The sequence below is a fragment of the Salvelinus fontinalis genome, chromosome 29 (genome assembly GCF_029448725.1).
Source record: "Salvelinus fontinalis isolate EN_2023a chromosome 29, ASM2944872v1, whole genome shotgun sequence".
Lineage (NCBI taxonomy): Eukaryota > Metazoa > Chordata > Actinopteri > Salmoniformes > Salmonidae > Salvelinus > Salvelinus fontinalis.
The window spans coordinates 9,044,376-9,072,341 of NC_074693.1; the positions used below are offsets into that span (position 1 = coordinate 9,044,376).

General features: G+C 44.2%; 1 protein-coding gene across 2 annotated transcripts in view; it reads right to left on the reverse strand.

Moving 5' to 3' along the window:
• sh3tc2 (SH3 domain and tetratricopeptide repeats 2) overlaps nt 1-25,879 on the reverse strand; it is a 50,818-nt gene extending 24,939 nt beyond the window's left edge. The window contains exons 1-11 of one of the 2 annotated variants that reach the window (XM_055888178.1): nt 25,528-25,879; nt 12,899-12,997; nt 11,664-11,792; nt 8,768-8,895; nt 8,443-8,548; nt 7,988-8,131; nt 5,337-5,535; nt 5,023-5,096; nt 4,416-4,611; nt 2,203-2,339; nt 1,467-1,517 (exon numbers count right to left, since the gene is read on the reverse strand). In XM_055888178.1, the coding sequence (XP_055744153.1) occupies nt 1,467-1,517; nt 2,203-2,339; nt 4,416-4,611; nt 5,023-5,096; nt 5,337-5,535; nt 7,988-8,131; nt 8,443-8,548; nt 8,768-8,895; nt 11,664-11,792; nt 12,899-12,997; nt 25,528-25,570 (1,306 nt within the window). In that variant the 5' untranslated portion in view covers nt 25,571-25,879. Of the gene's footprint in view, nt 1-1,466; nt 1,518-2,202; nt 2,340-4,415; nt 4,612-5,022; nt 5,097-5,336; nt 5,536-7,987; nt 8,132-8,442; nt 8,549-8,767; nt 8,896-11,663; nt 11,793-12,898; nt 12,998-18,315; nt 18,401-25,527 lie in introns of those variants that run through there. The other variant, XM_055888177.1, reaches the window with a different exon arrangement.
• Nucleotides 25,880-27,966: the final 2,087 nt, after the last annotated feature.

A 27,966-nucleotide genomic window follows, 5' to 3' on the forward strand; every position in this document is an offset into this window, starting at 1 on the left:
GAGGAGTCTACATGGTCTACCGCTTGGAGGAGTCTACCGCTCGGAGGAGTCTACATGGTCTACCGCTCGGAGAAGTCTACATGGTCTATCGCTTGGAGGAGTCTACATGGTCTACCGCTCAGAGGAGTCTACATGGTCTACCGCTCGGAGGAGTCTACATGGTCTACCGCTCGGAGGAGTCTACATGGTCTACCGCTGGGAGGAGTCTACATGGTCTACCGCTCGGAGGAGTCTACATGGTCTACCGCTCGGAGGAGTCTACATGGTCTACCGCTCGGAGGAGTCTACATGGTCTACCGCTCGGAGAAGTCTACATGGTCTACCGCTCGGAGGAGTCTACATGGTCTACAATTCGGAGGAGTCTACATGGTCTACCGCTTGGAGGAGTCTACATGGTCTACCGCTCGGAGGAGTCTACATGGTCTACCGCTCGGAGGAGTCTACATGGTCTACCGCTCGGAGAAGTCTACATGGTCTACCGCTGGGAGGAGTCTACATGGTCTACCGCTCGGAGGAGTCTACATGGTCTACCGCTCGGAGGAGTCTACATGGTCTACAACTCGGAGGAGTCTACATGGTCTACCGCTCGGAGAAGTCTACATGGTCTACCGCTGGGAGGAGTCTACCGCTCGGAGGAGTCTACATGGTCTACCGCTTGGAGGAGTCTACATGGTCTACCGCTCGGAGAAGTCTACATGGTCTACCGCTGGTAGGAGTCTACCGCTCGGAGGAGTCTAAATGGTCTACCGCTCGGAGAAGTCTACATGGTCTACCGCTCGGAGGAGTCTACATGGTCTACCGCTCGGAGGAGTCTACATGGTCTACCGCTCTGAGGAGTCTACATGGTCTACCGCTCGGAGGAGTTTACATGGTCTACCGCAGGGAGGAGTCTACATGGTCTACCGCTCGGAGGAGTCTACATGGTCTACCGCTCGGAGGAGTCTACATGGTCTACCACTCGGAGGAGTCTACATGGTCTACCGCTCGGAGAAGTCTACATGGTCTACCGCTCGGAGGAGTCACATGGTCTACCGCTCGGAGGAGTCTACATGGTCCTAAAGTACACTGTTGCCTCATTTTGTACCACATTCCAATGATAAAAATGCAATTTCAGAATGTGCGTCCCCAGTGCAAGTTACGCCCCTGTCCCTTGTAAAAAAAAATGTGGGCAAAAACTGAACCGTTGTTAGTTTCCTTCTCTCCTCCTAGACAGGGAAGAAAAGTAAAGAGTTTGACACTGTTTATAGTTTCCCTCTTAGTGTTCTGGCCTACTTATTCTGTTGTTTCCTAAACATCTACAGCTGTCAGGCAGAAAATGTTCTTGGCTTTGACTGAGACAGAAGGATATATTGACCTCTAAAACAATCTTCTACCATTCAGCTGAGGTTGTATTAACAAGCTGATCAACAAGGTATTAACTTTGATAAATATCTTATTACCTTGTTAATAGATAAGGTATTACTGACCTTGTTTTGGTTGGTTTCTGATGTACGTAAAGTCAGACTGATCCAGTCTATCTGTGGGAAGAAATATATATTGATCTGGTGTTTCACATACAGTGGTTCTTCCTTTAATAGTTGCTTCGTAATGCAGCACAGCTTGCGGGCTCACGCAGAATTTTATGGCACATTATTTAACTGTCAGCCATTGTTGCCATTTATGCTAGTTAATGCTAGTTTGACCACCAGGGGGCATCTTTGAGAAGCTAAGTTATTGAAATGAAATGGGGCTGTCGGACTAAGGGTCCTGTGTACTGTAGCTGTTTTAGCGTAACTTACCTACTGGCAAAGCATACAGTACAGGTCTTTAAACAGAGTCAAGCACTTTAGTTACAAAACAAAATAACAAATGGAGCCTTGAATAATTAAACAATGACTAAACCGCAACATGTCGGCTAAATCGATTTAATTCAGGAATGCATTTGACTGTTTTTAATATTAGAACAGACTATATGGGATTGTTTTTTAGAAACGTAGCTAAATTCATTTGATTAATATTATGGTGTTTCTCCAAGAAAACGAAAGTAACTCAGTACAGTGGTTCCCTACCTACAGTAGTCTGACAGTACTCAGTATAACACAGTGGTTCCCTACCTACAGTAGTCTGACAGTACTCAGTATAACACAGTGGTTCCCTACCTGCAGTAGTCTGACAGTACTCAGTAATTCCCTATACTGTATAGACTGAGGGATCCTCTCCTACCTAGTCTGTAGACAGTACTGATGTCAGAGGAGAAGAGTCTCTCTAGGATGCCGCTGTCTCTGGGTTCACTACTGCAGGGGTTAATCTGGGCCATTGACGCACGTTCCTCCTCACTCAGAAACACCAGTTGTCCGTCTCTGAGAAGGAGGGAGAGAGAGTGAGAGTGAGAGGGCAGAGAGAGGGAGGGGGAGAGAGACAAAGAAAGCATTATCACCCACATGACTGCTCTCAACCACCCCTCCATCCCTCCACCCATCCATCCCTCCATCCAACACTCCATACCTCCATCCTTCCATCCCCCCACCCCTCCATCTCTCTACACGTCCCTCCCTTTACCCCTACACTCCTCTGCAACCATAAATCCTTCCATCCCTGCCCTCTTCATCTCTCTACTCCATCCTGCAATCACTCCATCCCTCCATCTGAAGCCTCTACTATTGACAACAGATAAACAGATATACCAGGTAAATGTGAACAGAATGAGAAAACATGACACATTGTCCACTGTTCTAACTGTTCCTAGAAGACTGAGAACAGTTGAGAGGTGAATAAATATATGTTTTGAAAGAAAATAGATATTTTGAAAATTAGATTGTGCACAAATAATTTGTGAACACATAATTGTGTATAAAAATAGTATTTGTGTTAAAAATAACTGTTCACAACAAAAATATCTTATAAATTCATAATATTTGGAATTGTAATGCTGTTATGTATAGCCCTCACAGAGGTTTGGTATTGTAATGCTGTTATGTATAGCCCTCACAGAGGTTTGGTATTGTAATACTGTAATGTATAGCCCTCACAGAGGTTTGGTATTGTAATACTGTAATGTATAGCCCTCACAGAGGTTTGGTATTGTAATACTGTAATGTATAACCCTCACAGAGGTTTGGTATTGTAATACTGTAATGTATAGCCCTCACAGAGGTTTGGTATTGTAATGCTGTTCTGTATAGCCCTCACAGAGGTTTGGTATTGTAATGCTGTTATGTATAGCCCTCACAGAGGTTTGGTATTGTAATACTGTAATGTATAGCCCTCACAGAGGTTTGGTATTGTAATACTGTAATGTATAACCCTCACAGAGGTTTGGTATTGTAATACTGTAATGTATAGCCCTCACAGAGGTTTGGTATTGTAATGCTGTTATGTATAGTCCTCACAGAGGTTTGGTATTGTTATACTGTAATGTATAGCCCTCACAGAGGTTTGGTATTGTAATGCTGTTATGTATAGCCCTCATAGAGGTTTGGTATTGTAATGCTGTTATGTATAGCCCTCACAGAGGTTTGGTATTGTAATGCTGTTATGTATAGCCCTCACAGAGGTTTGGTATTGTAATGCTGTTATGTATAACCCTGACAGAGGTTTGGTATTGTAATGCTGTTATGTATAGTCCTCACAGAGGTTTGGTATTGTAATGCTGTTATGTATAGCCCTCACAGAGGTTTGGTATTGTAATGCTGTTATGTATAGTCCTCACAGAGGTTTGGTATTGTAATGCTGTTATGTATAGCCCTGACAGAGGTTTGGTATTGTAATGCTGTTATCTATAGCCCTCACAGAGGTTTGGTATTGTAATGCTGCTGTGCCATCAAACCCCTGCAACTTATCCAGAACGCTGCAGCCCGCCTGGTTTTCAACCTTCTCAAGTTCTCCCATGTCACCCTGCTCCTCCACACACTCCACTGGATTTCAGTCGAAGCTCACATCCACTACAAGACCATGGTGCTTATCTACAGAGCAGCAAGAGGAACTGCCCCTCACTACCTTCAGGCTATGCTCAAACCCTACACCCCAACCTGAGCACTCTGTTCTGCCACATCTGATCTCTTGGCCCTCCCACCTCTACGGGAGGGCAGCTCCCGCTTAGCCCAGTCCAAGCTCTTCTCTGTCCTGGCACCGTAATGGTGAAACCAGCTTCCCCCTGAAGCTAGAACAACATTCCCTGCCCATCTTCCCGAAACCCCCTGAAACCCTGCCTCTTCAAAGATTATCTTAAATAATCCCCCTCCTCACCTCGACCCCCCCACTTCTAGCTCTGACTTTGCTGACAGTTACTTTATTGAGGAAAAGTGTATTTAATATGCCTGCGATATGTGGTTTTCCCACCTAGCTATCTTAAGATGAATGCACTAACTGCAAGTCGCTCTGGATAAGAGTGTCTGCTAAATGACTAAACATTTTAAATTTAAATGTATTGCTCTTACGGGGGTTTGGCGTTGAGTGGCTTGACGTGAGCCTTGTGTACGAAGCCAGTGTTTCCTGTAGAGCAGTGTGTTCCTATGAACAGGTCCAGACCTCGGAGTAGCATCCCCTCTATCTCAATCAGGTCACCTTGACTCAGCTGGAGCTCATCAGAACCTACTGGGTTGTGGTCCACTACAGCCTCACAGAATCCGGTTACTGCAGGGGGAGGGGAGAGGAGAGGGGGTTGTAAGAAATACCTAGTATTTGTAATGAACACTGGCACATGAGTGTAGTGTGCTGTAGATAGAAGGTTCCTGCCCTCACCTATAGGGTGATGAAACTGTCATATCTTTGAAGGGTTAGGTTTAGGGTTAGGTTTAGGGTAAGGGCCTCACCTATAGGGTGGTCAAACTGTCCTCTCTCTGAAGGGTTAGGTTTAGGTTTAGGGTTAGGTTTAGGAGTAGGTTTAGGGTTAGGTTTAGGGTAAGGGCCTCACCTATAGGGTGGTCAAACTGTTCTCTCTCTGAAGGGTTAGGTTTAGGGTTAGGTTTAGGGTTAGGTTTAGGGTTAGGTTTAGGAGTAGGTTTAGGGTTAGGTTTAGGGTTAGGTTTAGGGTAAGGGCCTCACCTATAGGGTGGTCAAACTGTTCTCTCTCTGAAGGGGAGCATCCGGCACAGTCAGAGTACTTCCTCAGGAACCACCTACACAGGAAACACGTCAGCTTGGGACAAAATGGCTGCCATATTTCCCTACTAATTATGAGGCGAGAGGAAATTTAAAAAAGTGTGAAAAGTGTGAAAATGAAGGATAGAGGTTGATAGCTTATAATGTGACTGAGTAGGTCACTGTGTCATGTTATAAGGTGTACATACAGCATAGAATGTAATGTGACTTACTGGTAGAAGGGGTATAGGTTAGGGGGTAGGGACTAGGTAACTCACTGGTAGAAGGGGTATGGCAGCGGCTGCATGGTGTTGACAGGCACTAGTCCGTGTTGCCCGGTGGAGAGAAGGGTGCCCTCCCAGCGACTGTCCTGCCCCGTGTCTCTAACCATCAGCAAGTCGTTACGTCTGAAACACAACTCCTCTTCCTCATCACTATGCTCGCCACTGCTCACCAGCGCCTTGGCAAAGAACGAACCTGGGGGAGAGAGATGCATACAGGTGATTAACACGCAACGGACACCACACCAGATGCAGGTTTCTGTAAAGAATGAACATTCGACTGAACTAGAGGGATCTTTTCATGGACCTGAGGCTGTGTCCTACGTCACAGAATATTGTTTTAAAAATCAGTTCTCAACATACACACGCCTTCCTTTCACTGGCTATTGATTCCTCTCAGCCACTAGGGAGAACAGTACTTCCTCTTAAAACAGTATGCCTACAATGGAAATGCAAATGCAGGGTAGGAAAATAGCTCTCTAAAGTACGTTAAGTTAATGGCTGACAAATTGTATAGTGAAAAAGGGCGCTGTGTTTTTTTTGCTGTTTTACTTTATCTCTGGACATTTCAGAACACGTCATCAGTTTAAGTGTAGCTCTATTTCATGTCTAGGTATCTGGAACAACTTGTGAAATAGCATTAAAATGGCCCTTCAGTTCAGTGGTTGATTAATACGTTGACATGTTATGCTTCTGTTATTCTCTGAGGAGAGTGTTATGTAAACTGATGTTGATGATGAAGGTCAAGAAAGTAGAGCACATAAGCTGTCCATAAGGAGTTCGTAGAGTGTGTGAGGTCTTCATAACGTGTCCATAAGGAGTTCATAGAGTGTGTGAGGTCTTCATAACATGTCCATAAGGAGTTCATAGAGTGTGTGAGGTCTTCATAACGTGTCCATAAGGAGTTCGTAGTGTGTGTGAGGTCTTCATAACGTGTCCATAAGGAGTTCGTAGTGCGTGTGAGGTCTTCATAACGTGTCCATAAGGAGTTCGTAGTGTGTGTGAGGTCTTCATAACGTGTCCATAAGGAGTTCGTAGCGTGTTTAAGGTCTTCATAACGTGTCCATAAGGAGTTCGTAGTGTGTGTGAGGTCTTCATAACGTGTTCATAAGGAGTTCGTAGTGTGTTTAAGGTCTTCATAACGTGTCCATAAGGAGTTCGTAGTGTGTGTGAGGTCTTCATAACGTGTCCATAAGGAGTTCGTAGTGTGTGTGAGGTCTTCATAACGTGTCCATAAGGAGTTCGTAGTGTGTTTAAGGTCTTCATAACGTGTCCATAAGGAGTTCGTAGTGTGTGAGGTCTTCATAACGTGTCCATAAAGGAGTTCGTAGTGTGTTTAAGGTCTTCATAACGTGTCCATAAGGAGTTCGTAGTGTGTGTGAGGTCTTCATAACGTGTCCATAAGGAGTTCGTAGTGTGTTTAAGGTCTTCATAACGTGTCCATAAGGAGTTCGTAGTGTGTTTAAGGTCTTCATAACGTGTCCATAAGGAGTTCGTAGAGTGTGTGAGGTCTTCATAACGTGTCCATAAGGAGTTCGTAGTGTGTGTGAGGTCTTCATAACGTGTCCATAAGGAGTTCGTAGAGTGTGTGAGGTCTTCATAACGTGTCCATAAGGAGTTCGTAGTGTGTGAGGTCTTCATAACATGTCCATAAGGAGTTCATAGAGTGTGTGAGGTCTTCATAACGTATCCATAAGGAGTTCGTAGTGTGTGAGGTCTTCATAACGTGTCCATAAGGAGTTCGTAGTGTGTGAGGTCTTCATAACGTGTCCATAAGGAGTTCGTAGTGTGTGAGGTCTTCATAACGTGTCCATAAGGAGTTCGTAGTGTGTGAGGTCTTCATAACGTGTCCATAAGGAGTTCGTAGTGTGTGAGGTCTTCATAACGTGTTCATAAGGAGTTCGTAGTGTGTGAGGTCTTCATAACGTGTCCATAAGGAGTTCGTAGTGTGTTTAAGGTCTTCATAACGTGTCCATAAGGAGTTCGTAGTGTGTGTGAGGTCTTCATAACGTGTCCATAAGGAGTTCGTAGTGTGTGTGAGGTCTTCATAACGTGTCCATAAGGAGTTCGTAGTGTGTGAGGTCTTCATAACGTGTCCATAAGGAGTTCGTAGTGTGTGAGGTCTTCATAACGTGTCCATAAGGAATTCGTAGAGTGTGTGAGGTCTTCATAACGTGTCCATAAGGAGTTCGTAGTGTGTGAGGTCTTCATAACGTGTCCATAAGGAGTTCGTAGTGTGTAAGGTCTTCATAACGTGTCCATAAGGAGTTCGTAGAGTGTGTGAGGTCTTCATAACGTGTCCATAAGGAGTTCGTAGTGTGTGAGGTCTTCATAACGTGTCCATAAGGAGTTCGTATGGCATGAGGAGGTATGACATGAGGAGGTAAGGCAATAAATAGGCCATAGTAGCGAAGTAATTACAATTTAGCAAATTAACACTGGAGTGATGTCTATAAAGACTTCATAAGATGCTGATATGGTGTTTATAACCTGTCATAAGGAGTTCAAGTGTCAATCCTAACCCTTCTGCAGCAGCAGTCCCAGATGGTGTGGCCAGGTGTTGTTCATAATATGGTTATAATATGTCATAAGGTGTTCATAGGGTGTTTATAAAGAGTTCATAAGGAGTTCATAAGGTGTTCGTTCACCCTCCTGCAGCAGCAGTCCCAGGTAGAGTGTGGCTAGGTGTTCCTCGTCTACAGACACAGTGATCTCCAGGTCCCTCCGCAGCTCAGTGTCCAGCCAGAACGACTGGTCACACAGGAAATTCTCCAGGCACCGCGCCACATAGCCTGGACATACAAAATACAAATAATATGTTCATAACATGTCATAAGGTGTTTATAACATGGCATATAGTGTTCATAAGGTTCACCACGCCACATAGCCTAGACAAACAACAAAGTAAGAGGAAGTTGTCTCTACATCCTGATGTAAGGCCTGTTCTTTCCAGGTCGATACATATAAGATTGGGTGTGGGGACGCTGATCCTACATCTGTGCCTATTGGCAACTTCTAACCAGGCTGGACATAATAATCAGCAATCAGACTGTGTTAACGATAGTCTCATCCAGGTCAGGTAGACTAGGATAGTACAGCATACCCAGAGCCAGGTAGGTAGAGAACTTCCAGATCTCCTCTACAGTCTTGAAGGTGATGACAAAGCTGTCCTTCTCAGCGTGGACAGACAGCAGACGGGCAGACAGGTCCTGTACGGAGGCAGAAGAACCAAAGACATTGATGAAGGAGCAGAGAGGATGCAGAGAAGGTCACTTTTATGTTAAACCGACTCCTGTCCCCTTCATCAGGGAGAAAATACTTTTAGCAGGACAATGGTTGGAACTGCACCTTTGGTCTAGGCGAGGTCATCTGTTTTGGCATGCCTTGACCTCTAACTTCTAACCGCTGACCTATGACCTGTGACTAACCTTGAAGAGTTGGATGACGTCCTGACTGTTGCTCTCGACGACCCTGAGTCTGGTACGGAGCGCCTCTTGTAGCTCAGAGTCAGGTGTTACACCTGAGCACCGCCGACCGCTGAACACTAGAACCACGTCTACACACACACACAACACACAACACACACACAACACACACACAAACGCACATACACACGCACGTATGTACACGTGCACACACACACTGTCAGTCTCGACATCACTGGTAGGCGTATTGACTGATACTGTGATATTGTCATGAAGAGGTCAATATGCAGAGATAAAGCTGTTTATGTGCCTTTTCGCAGAAGGTAAGTGAGTGTATTATAGAGCCATTCTCAGTGACTGTATTACAGAGCCATTCTCAGTGACTGTATTACAGAGCCATTCTCAGTGAGTGTATTATAGAGCCATTCTCAGTGACTGTATTACAGAGCCATTCTCAGTGACTGTATTACAGAGCCATTCTCAGTGACTGTATTACAGAGCCATTCTCAGTGACTGTATTACAGAGCCATTCTCAGTGACTGTATTACAGAGCCATTCTCAGTGAGTGTATTATAGAGCCATTCTCAGTGACTGTATTACAGAGCCATTCTCAGTGACTGTATTACAGAGCCATTCTCAGTGACTGTATTACAGAGCCATTCTCAGTGACTGTATTACAGAGCCATTCTCAGTGACTGTATTACAGAGCCATTCTCAGTGACTGTATTACAGAGCCATTCTCAGTGAGTTTATTACAGAGCTCAGTGAGTTTATTACAGTCATTCTCAGTGAGTGTATTACAGAGCCATTCTCAGTGAGTGTATTATAGAGCTCAGTGAGTGTATTATAGAGCCATTCTCAGTGTGTGTATTACAGAGCTCAGTGAGTGTATTACAGATCCATTCTCGGTGAGTGTACTACAGAGCCAGTCGCAGGGAGTGTATTATAGAGCTTAGTGAGTGTATTACAGAGCCATTCTCAGTGAGTGTATTACAGAGCCATTCTCGGTGAGTGTATTACAGTGGCATTCTCAGTGAGTTTATTACAGAGCTCAGTGAGTTTATTACAGTCATTCTCAGTGAGTGTATTACAGAGCCATTCTCAGGGAGTGTATTACAGAGCCATTCTCAGGGAGTGTATTACAGAGCCATTGTCATGGAGTGTATTACAGAGCCATTCTCCGGGAGTGTATTACAGAGCCATTCTCAGGGAGTGTATTACAGTGGCATTCTCAGGGAGTGTATTATAGAGCTTAGTGAGTGTATTACAGAGCCATTCTAAGGGAGTGTATTACAGAGCCATTCTCAGTGAGTGTATTATAGAGCCATTCTCAGGGAGTGTATTACAGAGCCATTCTCAGTGAGTGTATTACAGAGCCATTCTCAGGGAGTGTATTACAGAGCCATTCTCAGTGAGTGTATTACAGAGCCATTCTCAGGGAGTGTATTACAGAGCCATTCTCAGTGAGTGTATTGCAGAGCCATTCTCAGTGAGTGTATTACAGAGCCATTCTCAGTGAGTTTATTACAGAGCCCTTCTCAGCGAGTGTATTGCAGAGCCATTCTAAGTGAGTGTATTACAGAGCCATTCTCAGGGAGTGTATTACAGAGCCCTTCTCAGCGAGTGTATTGCAGAGCCATTCTAAGTGAGTGTATTACAGAGCCATTCTCCGGGAGTGTATTACAGAGCCATTCTCAGTGAGTGTATTACAGAGCCATTCTCAGGGAGTGTATTACAGAGCCATTCTCAGTGAGTGTATTACAGAGCCATTCTCAGGGAGTGTATTACAGTGGCATTCTCAGGGAGTGTATTATAGAGCTTAGTGAGTGTATTACAGAGCCATTCTCAGGGAGTGTATTATAGAGCCATTCTCAGGGAGTGTATTACAGAGCCATTCTCAGGGAGTGCATTACAGAGCCATTCTCAGGGAGTGTTTTACAGAGCCATTCTCAGTGAGTGTATTACAGAGCCATTCACAGGGAGTGCATTACAGAGCCATTCTCAGGGAGTGCATTACAGAGCCATTCTCAGGGAGTGTTTTACAGAGCTCAGTGAGTGTATTACAGAGCCCTTCTCAGGGAGTGTTTTACAGAGCTCAGTGAGTGTATTACAGAGCCATTCTCAGGGAGTGTTTTACAGAGCTCAGTGAGTGTATTACAGAGCCATTCTCAGGGAGTGTTTTACAGAGCTCAGGGAGTGCATTACAGAGCCATTCTCAGGGAGTGTTTTACAGAGCTCAGTGAGTGTATTACAGAGCCCTTCTCAGTGAGTGTATTACAGAGCCATTCTCAGTGAGTGTATTACAGAGCCCTTTTTAGGGAGTGTATTTTAGAGCTCAGTGAGTGTATTAGAGAGCTCAGTGAGCTCATTGAGTGTTTCAGTATTATACTAGGAATAACAGATCTATTACAGCCTTGAGTGACTCTTAGTGGACGTTTAAAAGGGACCTTTAAACATTAGGTCCATTTAGGAGAGAGCTACACAGGAACCTGCTGGAGGAAAGTCACAGATTATCATAGAGTAGCTAAGTAGCTGTGTCGACTGCAACATTAACGTTAAGGGAAGATGAAGAGTCATCAGTTTTCTTGCAGGATGTTGACGTACATGCAGACAACATGAATGATAAAGTTATCATCTAGACGACTGTATAGAATAGAGACAGGATACAACAGAGATGCTGTGATAGCATCAATACCAACAGATCCACAATAAGCATCACACCACACAGCCATGACCAGCAGCTGTTAACACCACAACGTTAGCAGTTAGCACATCCATATAGAGAGAGAAACACCCTGGCTGTCCCAAATAGCACCGTATGGGTCAAAAGTAGCACCTATAGGTAATTGGGTGCCATTTGGAAAACATCCGCACAGAGTATCTGTGAGTAGAACAGTACCTGAGGAGAACCTCTCTCCCACGGCCAGTGACACGGTGCTTCCTCTGGTGAACGCCTCCTTCCTCGTCCAGTAACTGTCCAGCTCCGCCTCCCCTTCCCCAGACTCCACCCCCGGCCCCTCCTCCTCCCCTGGAGGAACCAGGAAACAGAGGTCAGAGGAACCCTCAGGAAGGAAGGGGGGGGGGGGGGGGATACAGTTTTTGGGGGGTTGATTTTAAAAATAGACTTTAGTTTCAGCAACATGTGCTCTGTAAGCAAGTTCAAGATCATCCATCAACTTTGTTGTGTGACAACTATGAAGGGGATGGAGACCAAATAGTGGACATGGCTACAAAACAACACCAGCATGTACCATCATTTAGTGTCCACGTTGCTTCATTGTCTATCCTTCTGGAATGCAAACCAGTCAAGGTAACGAGACAAAGTGACAGAATTGGTGGTTTGTCTCTGTTACTGTATGAGAACATTCACACTAAGGTTGCATATCTGCTGGTGTACAGTATATTCTGTGATCCAGCTGATGAGGGTTTCAATAGTGATGAGTTTTTTCCTCCAGAACATCAACAGGACATGAAGAGTCTATCATAGCCCACACATCTATTACCATACTGCAGCTCCCAGATGGTCTATCACAATATAATGACCTGCTCTGGGTCTCCTGACAGGGCTTTGTGACCGGTGACGGCTTCACACACACATGTGCTCACACACACACACACACACACACACACACACACACACACACACACACACACACACACACACACACACACACACACACACACACACACACACACACACACACACACACACACACACACACACACACACACACACACACACACATGTGCTCACACACACAAACACACACACACATGCACACACACACACACAAAGGCTTTATGAGCGGCTGGGCTGGCTTCCCCATGTTGTTGTCCCATTGTACAGAGAGGATGTCCCAAACACATCCTCAATCTGGGACTGACCGGTGACCGGTGGCATGACACAACAGCCTGAAAGAATCCTCCCGCTTAAATGACCACTGTTATGTTGTTTAGGCTACAGCGTAATACAATGTTTCATTGTTTGCTACAGTACAAATCCAGAAGCATTCAAACTCCAAATTAGTCTGGGCAATATAACTCATGCAGGACATGGGAAGGAGGAACATAATTGCGATAGAATCAGCTGGACGTTTTGTGAAGGTCATCGAAGGCTTTTTTACTGTACTCTACCTCGATTCATAACATCATTTCCTGTGAAGTGCTCATTGGTTCCCGCTAGCGTGTACGGTGGTTCCCTCCATAGTGCATCCAGCTCAGCAGGGGAGATGTCTGGGAGGGGGGAAGGAGATAAGTGTGACACACATCAGTAAATGGTTGCTTTCCCCTGATCAGACGTTGCATGCATCAACCAATGGTTGCACGCCACGTCATCGACTGTGCCGTCGGGCACCATATTGCTATAAAATATGATGTGGTTAGCTGATAAAATACCTATCCAGGAGATTAGTCTAACACACATCTGTAAATGTCTGGGAGGGGGAGGGAGATTAGTGTAACACAAAGTAGTAAACACCATCAAGGGGTGCATGTCAATAGTCTAAGTGGACTCCTCTCCTTATATCTCCATCAATACTCTGATGAGGGGAAGGATATTAGGAAGGACACATTTACTAGTCCTGAAGAAAAATTGTGTTGGTTGAAAATGTTGTATCACAAACAGGTTAAACAGCAAATAGTGAACAGACATGTATCGTCTTTACAAGAAAAGCAGCTAGCGATCAGACATCATAAGACAGCGCTTCCCAGTCCTGGTCCTGGGGAATCCAAAGGTTGCTTTTTGCCATAGCAGTATGGCCTTACCAGCCACACTGATCTAGAGACAGATACTAGCACTATGGCCTTACCAACCACCCTGATCTAGAGACAGATACTATCACATGGCCTTACCAGCCACACTGATCTAGAGACAGATACTAGCACTATGGCCTTACCAGCCACCCTGATCTAGAGACAGATACTAGCACTATGACCTTACCAGCCACACTGATCTAGAGACAGATACTAGCACTATGGCCTTACCAGCCACACTGATCTAGAGACAGATACTAGCACTATGGCCTTACCAGCCACCCTGATCTAGAGACAGATACTAGCACTATGGCCTTACCAGCCACCCTGATCTAGAGACAGATACTAGCACTATGGCCTTACCAGCCACCCTGATCTAGAGACAGATACTAGCACTATGGCCTTACCAGCCACACTGATCTAGAGACAGATACTAGCACTATGGCCTTACCAGCCACCCTGATCTAGAGACAGATGCTAGCACATGGCCTTACCAGCCACACTGATCTAGAGACAGCTACTAGCACTATGGCCTTACCAGCCACCCAGATCTAGAGACAGATACTAGCACATGGCCTTACCAGCCACCCTGATCTAGAGACAGATACTAGCACATGGCCTTACCAGCCACCCTGATCTAGAGACAGATACTAGCACATGGCCTTACCAGCCACCCTGATCTAGAGACAGATACTAGCACTATGGCCTTACCAGCCACCCTGATCTAGAGACAGATACTAGCACATGGCCTTACCAGCCACCCTGATCTAGAGACAGATACTAGCACATGGCCTTACCAGCCACCCTGATCTAGAGACAGATACTAGCACTATGGCCTTACCAGCCACCCTGATCTAGAGACAGATACTAGCACATGGCCTTACCAGCCACCCTGATCTAGAGACAGATACTAGCACTATGGCCTTACCAGCCACCCTGATCTAGAGACAGATACTAGCACTATGGCCTTACCAGCCACACTGATCTAGAGACAGATACTAGCACTATGGCCTTACCAGCCACCCTGATCTAGAGACAGATACTAGCACTATGGCCTTACCAGCCACCCTGATCTAGAGACAGATACTAGCACTATGGCCTTACCAGCCACCCTGATCTAGAGACAGATACTAGCACTATGGCCTTACCAGCCACCCTGATCTAGAGACAGATACTAGCACTATGGCCTTACCAGCCACCCTGATCTAGAGACAGATACTAGCACTATGGCCTTACCAGCCACCCTGATCTAGAGACAGATACTAGCACTATGGCCTTACCAGCCACCCTGATCTAGAGACAGATACTAGCACTATGGCCTTACCAGCCACCCTGATCTAGAGACAGATACTAGCACTATGGCCTTACCAGCCACCCTGATCTAGAGACAGATACTAGCACTATGGCCTTACCAGCCACCCTGATCTAGAGACAGATACTAGCACTATGGCCTTACCAGCCACCCTGATCTAGAGACAGATACTAGCACTATGGCCTTACCAGCCACACTGATCTAGAGACAGATACTAGCACTATGGCCTTACCAGCCACCCTGATCTAGAGACAGATGCTAGCACATGGCCTTACCAGCCACACTGATCTAGAGACAGCTACTAGCACTATGGCCTTACCAGCCACCCAGATCTAGAGACAGATACTAGCACATGGCCTTACCAGCCACCCTGATCTAGAGACAGATACTAGCACATGGCCTTACCAGCCACCCTGATCTAGAGACAGATACTAGCACATGGCCTTACCAGCCACCCTGATCTAGAGACAGATACTAGCACTATGGCCTTACCAGCCACCCTGATCTAGAGACAGATACTAGCACATGGCCTTACCAGCCACCCTGATCTAGAGACAGATACTAGCACTATGGCCTTACCAGCCACCCTGATCTAGAGACAGATACTAGCACATGGCCTTACCAGCCACCCTGATCTAGAGACAGATACTAGCACTATGGCCTTACCAGCCACCCTGATCTAGAGACAGATACTAGCACTATGGCCTTACCAGCCACACTGATCTAGAGACAGATACTAGCACTATGGCCTTACCAGCCACCCTGATCTAGAGACAGATACTAGCACTATGGCCTTACCAGCCACCCTGATCTAGAGACAGATACTAGCACTATGGCCTTACCAGCCACCCTGATCTAGAGACAGATACTAGCACTATGGCCTTACCAGCCACCCTGATCTAGAGACAGATACTAGCACTATGGCCTTACCAGCCACCCTGATCTAGAGACAGATACTAGCACATGGCCTTACCAGCCACCCTGATCTAGAGACAGATACTAGCACTATGGCCTTACCAGCCCCCCTGATCTAGAGACAGATACTAGCACTATGGCCTTACCAGCCACCCTGATCTAGAGACAGATACTAGCACTATGGCCTTACCAGCCACCCTGATCTATAGACAGATACTAGCACTATGGCCTTACCAGCCACCCTGATCTAGAGACAGATACTAGCACTATGGCCTTACCAGCCACCCTGATCTAGAGACAGATACTAGCACTATGGCCTTACCAGCCACACTGATCTAGAGACAGATACTAGCACTATGGCCTTACCAGCCACCCTGATCTAGAGACAGATACTAGCACTACACACCTGGTTCAAATAATCACAGCTTGATGATGAGTTGATTATTCGATGTAGATGTGTGGTGCTCGGGCAAAATCCACAACGTGCACCCCCTGGGGTCCAGGGACCAGGATTGGGAAACACTGTGGTAAGGGTTTACAGGGGGTGGGAAACACTGTGGTAAGGGTTTACAGGGGATGGGAAACACTGTGGTAAGGGTTTACATGGGATGGGAAACACTGTGGTAAGGGTTTACAGGGGATGGGAAACACTGTGGTAAGGGTTTACAGGGGATGGGAAACACTGTGGTAAGGGTTTACATGGGATGGGAAACACTGTGGTAAGGGTTTACAGGGGATGAGAAACACTGTGGTAAGGGTTTACATGGGATGGGAAACACTGTGGTAAGGTTTTACAGGGGATGGGAAACACTGTGGTAAGGGTTTACAGGGGATGGGAAACACTGTGGTAAGGGTTTACAGGGGATGGGAAACACTGTGGTAAGGGTTTACAGGGGGTGGGAAACACTGTGGTAAGGGTTTACAGGGGATGGGAAACACTGTGGTAAGGGTTTACAGGGGATGGGAAACACTGTGGTAAGGGTTTACAGGGGATGGGAAACACTGTGGTAAGGGTTTACAGGGGATGGGAAACACTGTGTTAAGGGTTTACAGGGGATGAGAAACACTGTGGTAAGGGTTTACAGGGGATGAGAAACACTGTGGTAAGGGTTTACAGGGGATGAGAAACACTGTGGTAAGGGTTTACAGGGGATGAGAAATACTGTGGTAAGGGTTTACAGGGGGTGGGAAACACTGTGGTAAGGGTTTACAGGGGATGGGAAACACTGTGGTAAGGGTTTACAGGGGATGGGAAACACTGTGGTAAGGGTTTACATGGGATGGGAAACCCTGTGGTAAGGGTTTACAGGGGATGGGAAACACTGTGGTAAGGGTTTACATGGGATGGGAAACACTGTGGTAAGGGTTTACAGGGGATGGGAAACACTGTGGTAAGGGTTTACAGGGGATGGGAAACACTGTGGTAAGGGTTTACAGGGGATGGGAAACACTGTGGTAAGGGTTTACAGGGGATGAGAAACACTGTGGTAAGGGTTTACAGGGGATGGGAAACACTGTGGTAAGGGTTTACAGGGGGTGGGAAACACTGTGGTAAGGGTTTACATGGGATGGGAAACCCTGTGGTAAGGGTTTACAGGGGATGGGAAACACTGTGGTAAGGGTTTACATGGGATGGGAAACACTGTGGTAAGGGTTTACAGGGGATGAGAAACACTGTGGTAAGGGTTTACATGGGATGGGAAACACTGTGGTAAGGGTTTACAGGGGATGAGAAACACTGTGGTAAGGGTTTACAGGGGATGAGAAACACTGTGGTAAGGGTTTACAGGGGATGAAAAACACTGTGGTAAGGGTTTACAGGGGGTGGGAAACACTGTGGTAAGGGTTTACAGGGGATGGGAAACACTGTGGTAAGGGTTTACAGGGGGTGGGAAACACGATGGTAAGAAGCAGAGAGGTCACACAATGACCCACAGACAAACATCTGCACTGACATCATCAGCCAACAACCCCACACAACACTGAGCGTTACCCATGAGACAACAGCTCAGCAAGACGAGAGAACATTCAGACTAGAACACACTCAGACAAGGACAAGCATGCCCTGTAAATACAACAAAACAACGGTAAGCCTTTGTGTATTGTATGCAAAACTCTATTGGTAAGCCACAGCTGACAGTCAATGTCAAAATTGTCTTCATGCTTTTAGACCTTGTCGTAATAGTGGTAATATTACCCAACATAGCAGAGAGACTCTCTACACAGGACAAAGCATAAAGACAAGACAATACACAATGATTGACTTATCTGTTATTCTGCACTGAGACACAGAACACAACAAACTGTACAATTTAGTAACAATATGACAGACAGGACTGCAACTATAGTACACACAACAAGCACAATCAGACAGCACCTAGCACAATGTCACACTGACACACCATGCCCTGTACTATACTATACCTTCATGGGATAGCCTGTTACCCATGTCATATAGATATACCTACAGCAGCAGTATCTGTCTGAACGAGTATCTGTCTTCTCATGTCAGTCACCTACTAGCCTCAGCTACAGGCTGTGGGTACAGACGGCAGGGTGAAGTGGAACCAACCTGGGAAGAGAGGGCAGCGTTTGAGAAGCGGAGAGCAGCAGGAGGACGAGGAGGCCCGGAGAGGAGTGCAACAGCACCACGCCATGTGTACCAGCAGCTTACAGCTCCCAGAAATCAATGCTGACAACAGCCGCAGCTCTCAGCACAGCTCTCAGCTACTAAGCATTCAGACTGACTGTCTGGTGGTCTGGCTCTGTCCTCAGAGACAGCTCTCTCTTTTTCTCTCCTGCTCTGATCTCTCTCTCTGGTTCTGATCTCTCTCTCTCTTTCCTGCTCTGATCTCTCTCTCACTTTCTCTTTTTCTGATCTCTCTCTTTCTCTCTCCTGTGTTGGATGTCTGATCTGTCACTTTCGTTCTCTCTCCAGTTAACTCTCTTTAGAGCTTCTTCCTGTATCTCTCTAACCCTGTCTATCCTCTACTACAATCCTCTCTCCCTCTCCTCTTTCTCTGGAAATTAATCTCTCCCTCTCTCCCCCCCTCCACCACCCACACACCTCTCTCTCTCTCTCTCTCTCTCTCTCTCTTTCTCTCTCTCTCTCTCTCTCTCTCTCTCTCTCTCTCTAGCTGCCGCCCAGTCTGTGAATACACAAAGCACTCTTTTCTGATGGCATGTGTGAGTGGGGTGGTTAGTGAGAGAGAATGTGTGTGTGTGTGTGTGTGTGTGTGTGTGTGTGTGTGTGTGTGTGTGTGTGTGTGTGTGTGTGTGTGTGTGTGTGTGTGTGTGTGTGTGTGTGTGTGTGTGTGTGTGTGTGTGTGTGTGTGAGAGAGACCCCACTGTTTGTCCTGCTGAGACAGAGTAGTGCTGACCAACTGTAAGAGAATGCCAGCAGAGTGCAGCAGGCTACAAGGTCACTCTACCAAAGGTTACTGGGCACAGGTCTAAGATCAGCTTACCCTCCCCCACTCATAACCAGTAGAGGGGACAACACAAAACAAACCTTTCCCATGATCAGGAAACACCATCCTACTCTCTGCAATGTCACCATAGTGACCAGGGCTCGTATTCACAAGGCGGTGCTGATCTAGGAGTACTGACTGAGGATCAGTTTAGTCTTTCAGATCATAATGAATATGATTTTATAGACAGGGGAAACCTGATCCTAGATCAGCTCTACTACTCAGACGCATCGTTAATAGTTCTGATTGGCCGAAAGCTTGAGCGCTGCACATTGTGGGAGGATGCTACACTGTTCAAATGAAACGCTTTGAAACACAAAACTAGTGGCAACTGAGCTGCCACAAACTTAGAGTATTGAAACATCATCCTGAGATTTTTTGAAACATGACATGGTGTGTTGTAACACTACTTAATCAAGAGTTGTGCAACACCATGCCAGGGACAGGGAGCACTAACAGAAAGGTTTAAAAAAACTATTATGGTGTTTCGAGTTTCCAATTCCTGTAAATGAGATTCACTTCTCTTGTTGTTCATTCCCTTCTCTTGTTGTTTATTCCCTTCTCTTGTTGTTTATTCCCTTCTCTTGTTGTTTATTCCCTTCTCTTGTTGTTTATTCCCTTCTATTGTTGTTTATTCCCTTCTCTTATTGTTAATTCCCTTCTCTTGTTGTTTATTCCCTTCTCTTGTTGTTTATTCCCTTCTCTTATTGTTTATTCCCTTCTCTTATTGTTTATTCCCTTCTCTTGTTGTTTATTCCCTTCTCTTGTTGTTTATTCCCTTCTCTTGTTGTTTATTCCCTTCTCTTGTTGTTTATTCCCTTCTCTTGTTGTTTATTCACTTCTCTTATTGTTAATTCCCTTCTCTTGTTGTTTATTCCGTTCTCTTGTTGTTTATTCCCTTCTCTTGTTGTTTATTCCCTTCTCTTGTTGTTTATTCCCTTCTTTTGTTGTTTATTCCCTTCTCTTGTTGTTTATTCCCTTCTCTTATTGTTTTTTCCCTTCTCTCATTGTTTATTCCCTTCTCTTGTTGTTTATTCCCTTCTCTTGTTGTTTATTCCCTTCTCTCATTGTTTATTCCCTTCTCTTGTTGTTTATTCCCTTCTTTTGTTGTTTATTCCCTTCTCTTGTTGTTTATTCCCTTCTCTTGTTGTTTATTCCCTTCTCTTGTTGTTTATTCCCTTCTTTTGTTGTTTATTTCCTTCTCTTGTTGTTTATTCCCTTCTCTTATTGTTTTTTCCCTTCTCTCATTGTTTATTCCCTTCTCTTGTTGTTTATGCCCTTCTCTCATTGTTTATTCCCTTCTCTTGTTGTTTATTCCCTTCTTTTGTTGTTTATTCCCTTCTTTTGTTGTTTATTCCCTTCTCTTGTTGTTTATTCCCTTCTCTTGTTGTTTATTCCCTTCTCTTATTGTTTATTCCCTTCTCTTGTTGTTTATTCCCTTCTCTTATTGTTTATTCCCTTCTCTTATTGTTTATTCCCTTCTCTTGTTGTTTATTCCCTTCTCTTATTGTTTTTTCCCTTCTCTCATTGTTTATTCCCTTCTCTTGTTGTTTATTCCATTTTCATATTATTTATTCCCTTTTCATATTGTTTATTCCCTTCTCTTATATGGCCTGTTGATAAACTCAAGTATGCAGTATTAATTAAAAAGCAGGCCTTCATTTGCAACAAAAACAAATAAACGATCATTGAATCAAAAGTGCAGCTTGCCTTGGCTTCTAGCATAGCAGCCATTAGCGTCTGAAATGCTACACAGAACACATGTTCTTGTTGAGTGAATTCCTTTTTCTGTTTTGTTCTTTGATTTGATAACATTTTGTATTCATGTTTTCATTGACGCACACTTTCTTGGCATGTTTGGTGTTCTCTCACCAGTCTGGATTCATGGACCAAAATGGAGGGGAGGCACCTGCAAACTTGCCTGTTTTTACACTAAACCATAGAGTGGTCTAGAGGCGAGTCCTGCCACGAATGCCCTCTCTCCATCTCCATGCCGGAGATAAGGAGAATTCTGAACAGCACGGCAGCATGGTCTTCAACCTAAACATTCGTCTTCAGGCTTTAACTCAATGGGATTCACTAGTTTCTCACATGGCACGTGGAGATGTGATTGAGTGGGTAACATTCCGAAGGAATGTGCTATCTTACTGTTCCACAAGTCAGAGGTTCGATTCTGCTTTTCCCACGTTCACTCCTCCTCTGTGTTGTCATCTTTCTAATCTGTCTAAATAAAGCTTTGAAAATATAAAGTTGGAGGTCTTATTCAGACTTGAGATCTGTTGACTTAACATGGACTTATTTTTTTTTTTAAAGCCAATGTTTATTGACTCAAGTCCATGTTAAGTCTGTATATCACAAGTCTGAATAGGGCCCCATGTGCTCAGTGTAACAAGGGTGGTTCATCACAGCAGTTAAGTCTGAACACTGGCTGAGTCAGTGTTTTGGACAGTGTTTTGACAAGCAGGAGACCCGGGTTCAAATTCATATTGTCACGCACATACCAGCTTTATGCTGTAAATGTTATCTCTGCTATAAGTTGAACATGTTATCTCTGCTATAAGTTGGACATGTTATCCCTGCTATAAGTTGGACATGTTATCTCTGCTATAAGTTGGACGTGTTATCTCTGCTATCAGTTGGACATGTTATCTCTGCTATAAGTTGGACATGTTGTCTCTGATATAAGTTGGACATGTTATCTCTGCTATAAGTTGGACATGTTATCTCTTCTATAAGTTGGACATGTTATCCCTGCTATAAGTTGGACATGTTATCTCTGCTATCAGTTGGACATGTTATCTCTTCTATAAGTTGGACATGTTATCTCTGCTATCAGTTGGACATGTTATCTCTTCTATAAGTTGGACATGTTATCCCTGCTATAAGTTGGACATGTTATCTCTTCTGTAAGTTGGACATGTTATCCCTGCTATAAGTTGGACATGTTATCTCTGCTATAAGTTGGACATGTTATCTCTGCTATAAGTTGGACATGTTGTCTCTGCTATAAGTTGGACATGTTATCTCTTCTATAAGTTGGACATGTTATCCCTGCTATAAGTTGGACATGTTATCTCTTCTATAAGTTGGACATGTTATCTCTGCTATCAGTTGGACATGTTATCTCTTCTATAAGTTGGACATGTTATCTCTGCTATCAGTTGGACATGTTATCTCTTCTATAAGTTGGACATGTTATCCCTGCTATAAGTTGGACATGTTATCTCTTCTATAAGTTGGACATGTTATCCCTGCTATAAGTTGGACATGTTGTCTCTGCTATAAGTTGGACATGTTATCTCTGATATAAGTTGGACATGTTATCTCTGCTATCAGTTGGACATGTTATCTCTTCTATAAGTTGGACATGTTGTCTCTTCTATAAGTTGGACATGTTATCTCTGCTATCAGTTGGACATGTTATCTCTTCTATAAGTTGGACATGTTATCCCTGCTATAAGTTGGACATGTTATCTCTTCTATAAGTTGGACATGTTATCCCTGCTATAAGTTGGACATGTTATCTCTTCTATAAGTTGGACATGTTATCCCTGCTATCAGTTGGACATGTTATCTCTTCTATAAGTTGGACATGTTATCTCTGCTATCAGTTGGACATGTTATCTCTTCTATAAGTTGGACATGTTATCCCTGCTATAAGTTGGACATGTTATCTCTTCTATAAGTTGGACATGTTATCCCTGCTATAAGTTGGACATGTTATCTCTGCTATAAGTTGGACATGTTATCTCTGCTATAAGTTGGACATGTTGTCTCTGCTATAAGTTGGACATGTTATCTCTTCTATAAGTTGGACATGTTATCCCTGCTATAAGTTGGACATTTTATCTCTACCATAAGTTGAACCTGTTATCTCTGCTATATGTTACCTTACATAACCCTAAACATTGTGAATGTAACATGATGTATAACCTCACAATGAGCCTGGCAGATGTAGTATTAATTACTGCCATTGCCTACCCTAGGAAAAGTATTACATTTCCCGTGTCCTCTTTAACATTTGAACATATTTCAGCAAACTGTGGACAAATATGACATCTCTGTCTATTAATCTCAATACATTTATAAAATGTGTCACTGGAAATGAATGTATGAGAGAGACAGTCTGGAAAATAATTTGTGTAATTTGATGCTGCCTTTTACATTTTCTGAAAACCTCAAAAGGTATTTTCACAAGTTCACCACTCTCTCTTAAAAAACACCAATGTTACCAGAGTGTACCTTGTGATTAATTCAAATGTCTGCCGCAGTACTGTTTCAGAGTACTTCCATTCTGTTTTAAACCACATTCTACTGTATGTATCAACACACATTGGGGTTCACATTCAAAGACCTCAGCTTAGGTTCACTACTTTTCATGGTTTCAGTACACAAGGATGGTGTTTTGAGTCTTTCTATTTGAACAGTGTTGGGGAAAGGAATGGGGTAGGTAGGGCATGACTAATAAAACCCTCATTGCCTACTTTCCACTTCTCTCTCCCTCTCTCTGTCATCCATTATGTCCATGCTAAAGTGAAGAAAATGAGGATGAAGATGCTCCTTCTCTAGAAACAACACCGGCCACTCCATTGAGGCATCCACGGTTGAGTCCCAAATGGCTCCCTATTCCCTATGTAGTGCAGTACTTTCGGCCAGAGCCTTATGGGTCCTGCTCAAAAGTAGTGCACTATATAGGGAATAAGGTGCAATTAAGGACAAAGGCCATGTCCTGATTGAATCAGTGTGTCTTGTGAGTCAGACAGCTGTAAACAGCCTGAGGCTCTTTATAGGAGAAACAACACTCTGTTTCCAGACACCGACAGACACATTACAGAGAGATCTAATAGAGCAGGTTGACTCCCAAATGGTACCCTATTCCCTATTTAGTGCACTACTTAGACCAGAGCTCTATCTGTTCAAAAGCCCTATCGGCCCTGACCAAAAGTAGTGCACTACACTATAGGGAATAGAGAGGCCCCTGGGAGGCAGGCTCCTGAGCTCCTCATTACACAGCATGTTAAAACGACAAACTGTTGTCCAACAGAGGATTTATACCCATATCTTCATCATCATGTCACAGACTAGATCATGCTGCGCTGGGGATTTTAATAGAACAAATCAATCATCTGATTCTAATGTAGACTAAGTCACAATGCCCTCCAGACACCTTGGCTGCTGTTGATCTAGCTAGACGTTGTTACATTCAAAGATACGTTTGCAGAAATGATACGCCATTTATGTAAGGTGTTTTCAGTTCCGTAGTAGGGAAGCATGATCAGGAAATGTCATCCGTACGTTGCGGAATGTTCTAATACAATCAATTTGATGACATCACAATGACACACTAACTCATTCTCATTCCATGGCATTCTGTAATGGAACGTTGCTGCCAGCAGAACAGTGAACATTCTAAACTACTCAAGAGGTTAACAGTTCATGGATGTCAATGAGGAGCAATGGAGAAGAGCAGAGACAGAAAAACTGACACAGATGTATTTTAAACTGCCCTCCAGGTTAGCACCATTATTCAAATTGGGATTCTAGATCAATAGAATACCATTGTTACAGAACTTTTGATGCCAATATGAAGCCTAAGAACCTTCATAAACCTCAAACCTATATAGCTGGGCTATGGGTTCAACTGTAAGACTGTGGGGTAAGCGTGTGTGAAATGGACGTCAGTGAGGGACAGGGGTAACATGAGACAGACAGGGGCTCTAAGTTTAGCCTAACCCCCTGGAACAACACACGCCTGTGTGTCTGTGACTGAACTACAGCTGAGAGATCCCCTCACTACAGTACAGTGGCTAACACAGAGAAACACACACACTTATCTACTGCAAATCATAGTCCAACGATCACACATTATCCATTGATCTCTTTTATTGCCTATGTCCTCAGATGGGAAGGAGAAAGAGACAGAGTGAGAGAGAGAAACAGAGAGAGAGAGAGAGAGAGAGAGAGAGAGAGAGAGAGAGAGAGAGAGAGAGAGAGAGAGAGAGAGAGAGAGAGAGAGAGAGACCACTGTAATTGTATGAAGCCATAATATGACATTTGAAATGTCTCTATTCCTTAGGAACTGTTGTGAGTGTAACGTTTACTGTTCATGTTTTATTATTTATTTCACTGTTTATTACCTATTTCACTTGCTTTGGCAATGTAAACATGTGTTTCCCATGCCAATAAAGCCCTCTGAATTAAGTTGAACTGAGAGAGAGTAGGACACAAACACACAGCATAAGTTCAAGACAAAGTGGAACTCAAACATACTCAATGAATACAGACAGATAGTTAGAGAGAAAAGTGTGTCTCACCTCTGTCCTGCTGTCTGTTCTCTCCTGTCACTTCATTCCTCATGAGGGTGGTAGTGGTACAGTAGTCCAGTACAGTAGTCCCAGTGTGTCCTCAGTCTGTTCACTGCCCAGTGAGGGAAACTTTCCCCTCCGCCAGGCTAAAGCACAGTCATTCTGCTCCTTTCCCTGTTCCTGTGTTTGGATAGAGCAACAGACAGCAGTGATTTCAGCCGTGAGAGAGTGTCTGACAGTGTGTGAGAAAGAGTGTGTGACAGTGTGTGAGAAAGAGTGTGTGACAGTGTGTGAGAAAGAGTGTGTGACAGTGTGTGAGAACAGAGTATGTTTGTGAGAAGAGACTGTGTGTATGTCAGGGGCAGCATGACTCTGACAACTGAGGAAGTACTGACACTCCTCCCCCTCCAACTTCTATGGGACAGGGTTTCCACTAGATAACAGCAATAAAGTCAGATTCCGCAGTCACAACGTTAAAACTGGCAACAACAGAAACATTTGGGAAAAAATGTACTTAATTTAAGGTTAGGGTTTGGCATAAGGTTAGCACTGTGGTTAAGGTTAGGGTTTGGCATAAGGTTAGCAGTGTGGTTAAGGTTAGGGTTTGGCATAAGGTTAGCAGTGTGGTTAAGGTTAGGGTTTGGCATAAGGTTAGCAGTGTGGTTAAGGTTAGGGTTAGGCACAAGGTTAGCAGTGTGGTTAAGGTTAGGGTTAAGATTAGCAGTGTGGTTAAGGTTAGGGTTAAGGTTAGGTGCAAAATAAAATTTTAACAGGAGAAATTGTAGAATTGGGCAGGGATTAGCCATAATTAGGACTGTTGGTGTGTTAACTAGTGATGAGTCTTACGACACATGCTGCGGTTACTGTCTCTGGCTGCGTGGAGTGTAATCCACTGAGACTCTGTGCCACAAAAAGTTACAAAACCTGGTCAGATAATTTCAAGTCATCGGTCTCAAGTCAAAGTCGAGTCCCGAGTCTTGAGGCACCAAGTCAAGTCTCAAGTTATTTTATTTTCTATCAAGTTGAGTCTAAAGTCAGCAAATGTGTGACTCGAGTCCACAACTCTGGTGATGATCATGGGACAGGGTCAGCTCTCTCTCTCTCTCTTTTTCTCAATTCAAGAGTTTTATTGGCATGGGAAACATATGTTAACATTGCCAAAGCAAGTGAAGTACATAATAAACAAAAGTGAAATAAACAATAAAATTTAACAGTAAATATTACACTCAAAGAAGTTCCAAAATAATAAAGACATTTCAGATGTCATATTATGTGCAAATAGTTCAAGTGCAAAAGGGAAAATAAATAAACATTAATATGGGTTGTATTTACAATGGTGTTTGTTCTTCACTGGTTGCCCTTTTCTTGTGGCAACCGGTCACAAATCTTGCTGTTGTGATGGCACACTGGTATTTCACCCAGTAGATATGGGATTTTAACAAAATTGGGTTTGTTAATTCGAATTCTCTGTGGATCTGTGTAATCTGAGGGAAATGTGTGCCTCTAATATGGTCATACATTTGGCAGGAGGTTAGAAAGTGCAGCTCAGTTTCCACCTCATTTTGTGGGCAGTGAGCACATAGCCTGTCTTCTCTTGAGAGCCAGGTCTGCCTACGGTGGCCTTTGTCAATGCCAAGGCTATGCTCACTGAGTCTGTACATAGTCAAAGCTTTTCTTCAGTTTGGGTCAGTCAAAGTGGTCAGGTATTCTGTCACTGTGTACTCTCTGTTTAGGGCCAAATAGCATTCTAGTTTGCTTTCTTTTTTTGTTAATTCTTTCCAATATGTCAAGTAATTATCTTTTTGTTTTCTCATGATTTGGTTGGGTCTAATTGTGTTGCTGTCCTGGGGCTCTGTGGGGTGTGTTAGTGTTTGTGACCAGAGCCCCTTGATTAGGGGGCTCTTCTCCAGGTTCATTTCTCTGTAGGTGATGGCTTTGTTATGGAAGGTTTGGGAATCGCTTCCTTTTAGGTGGCTGTAGAATTTAACGTCTCTTTTCTGGATTTTGATAATTAGTGGATATCGGCCTAATTTTGCTCTATATGCTTTATTTGGTGTTTTATGCGGAGTCTCAATTTGGTGTTTGTCCCATTTTGTGAATTCTTGGTTGATGAGCAGACCCCAGACCTCACAACCATGAAGTGAAATGGGTCCTATAACTGATTCTCTCTCTCTGTCCTCTCATGCGCTCTCTTCTCTCTCTCTATCTCATCTTTCTCTTCACTCTCTCTCTCTCTCTCTTCTCTCTCCTCTCTGTTTTCTTTCTCTGTCGCTCTCTCTCTCTTTCTCAACCATTTCCTCTATCACTTTCTGAGCTTTCTCTGTAGACAAATTATAAACCCACTGCTGTGTATTCTTCGTTGTGTGTGTGCATGTATGTGTGTGTGCGTGTGTGTGTGTGCGTGTGTGTGTCTGTGTGGGTGAGTGAGTGTGAGTGAGTGAGTGTGGG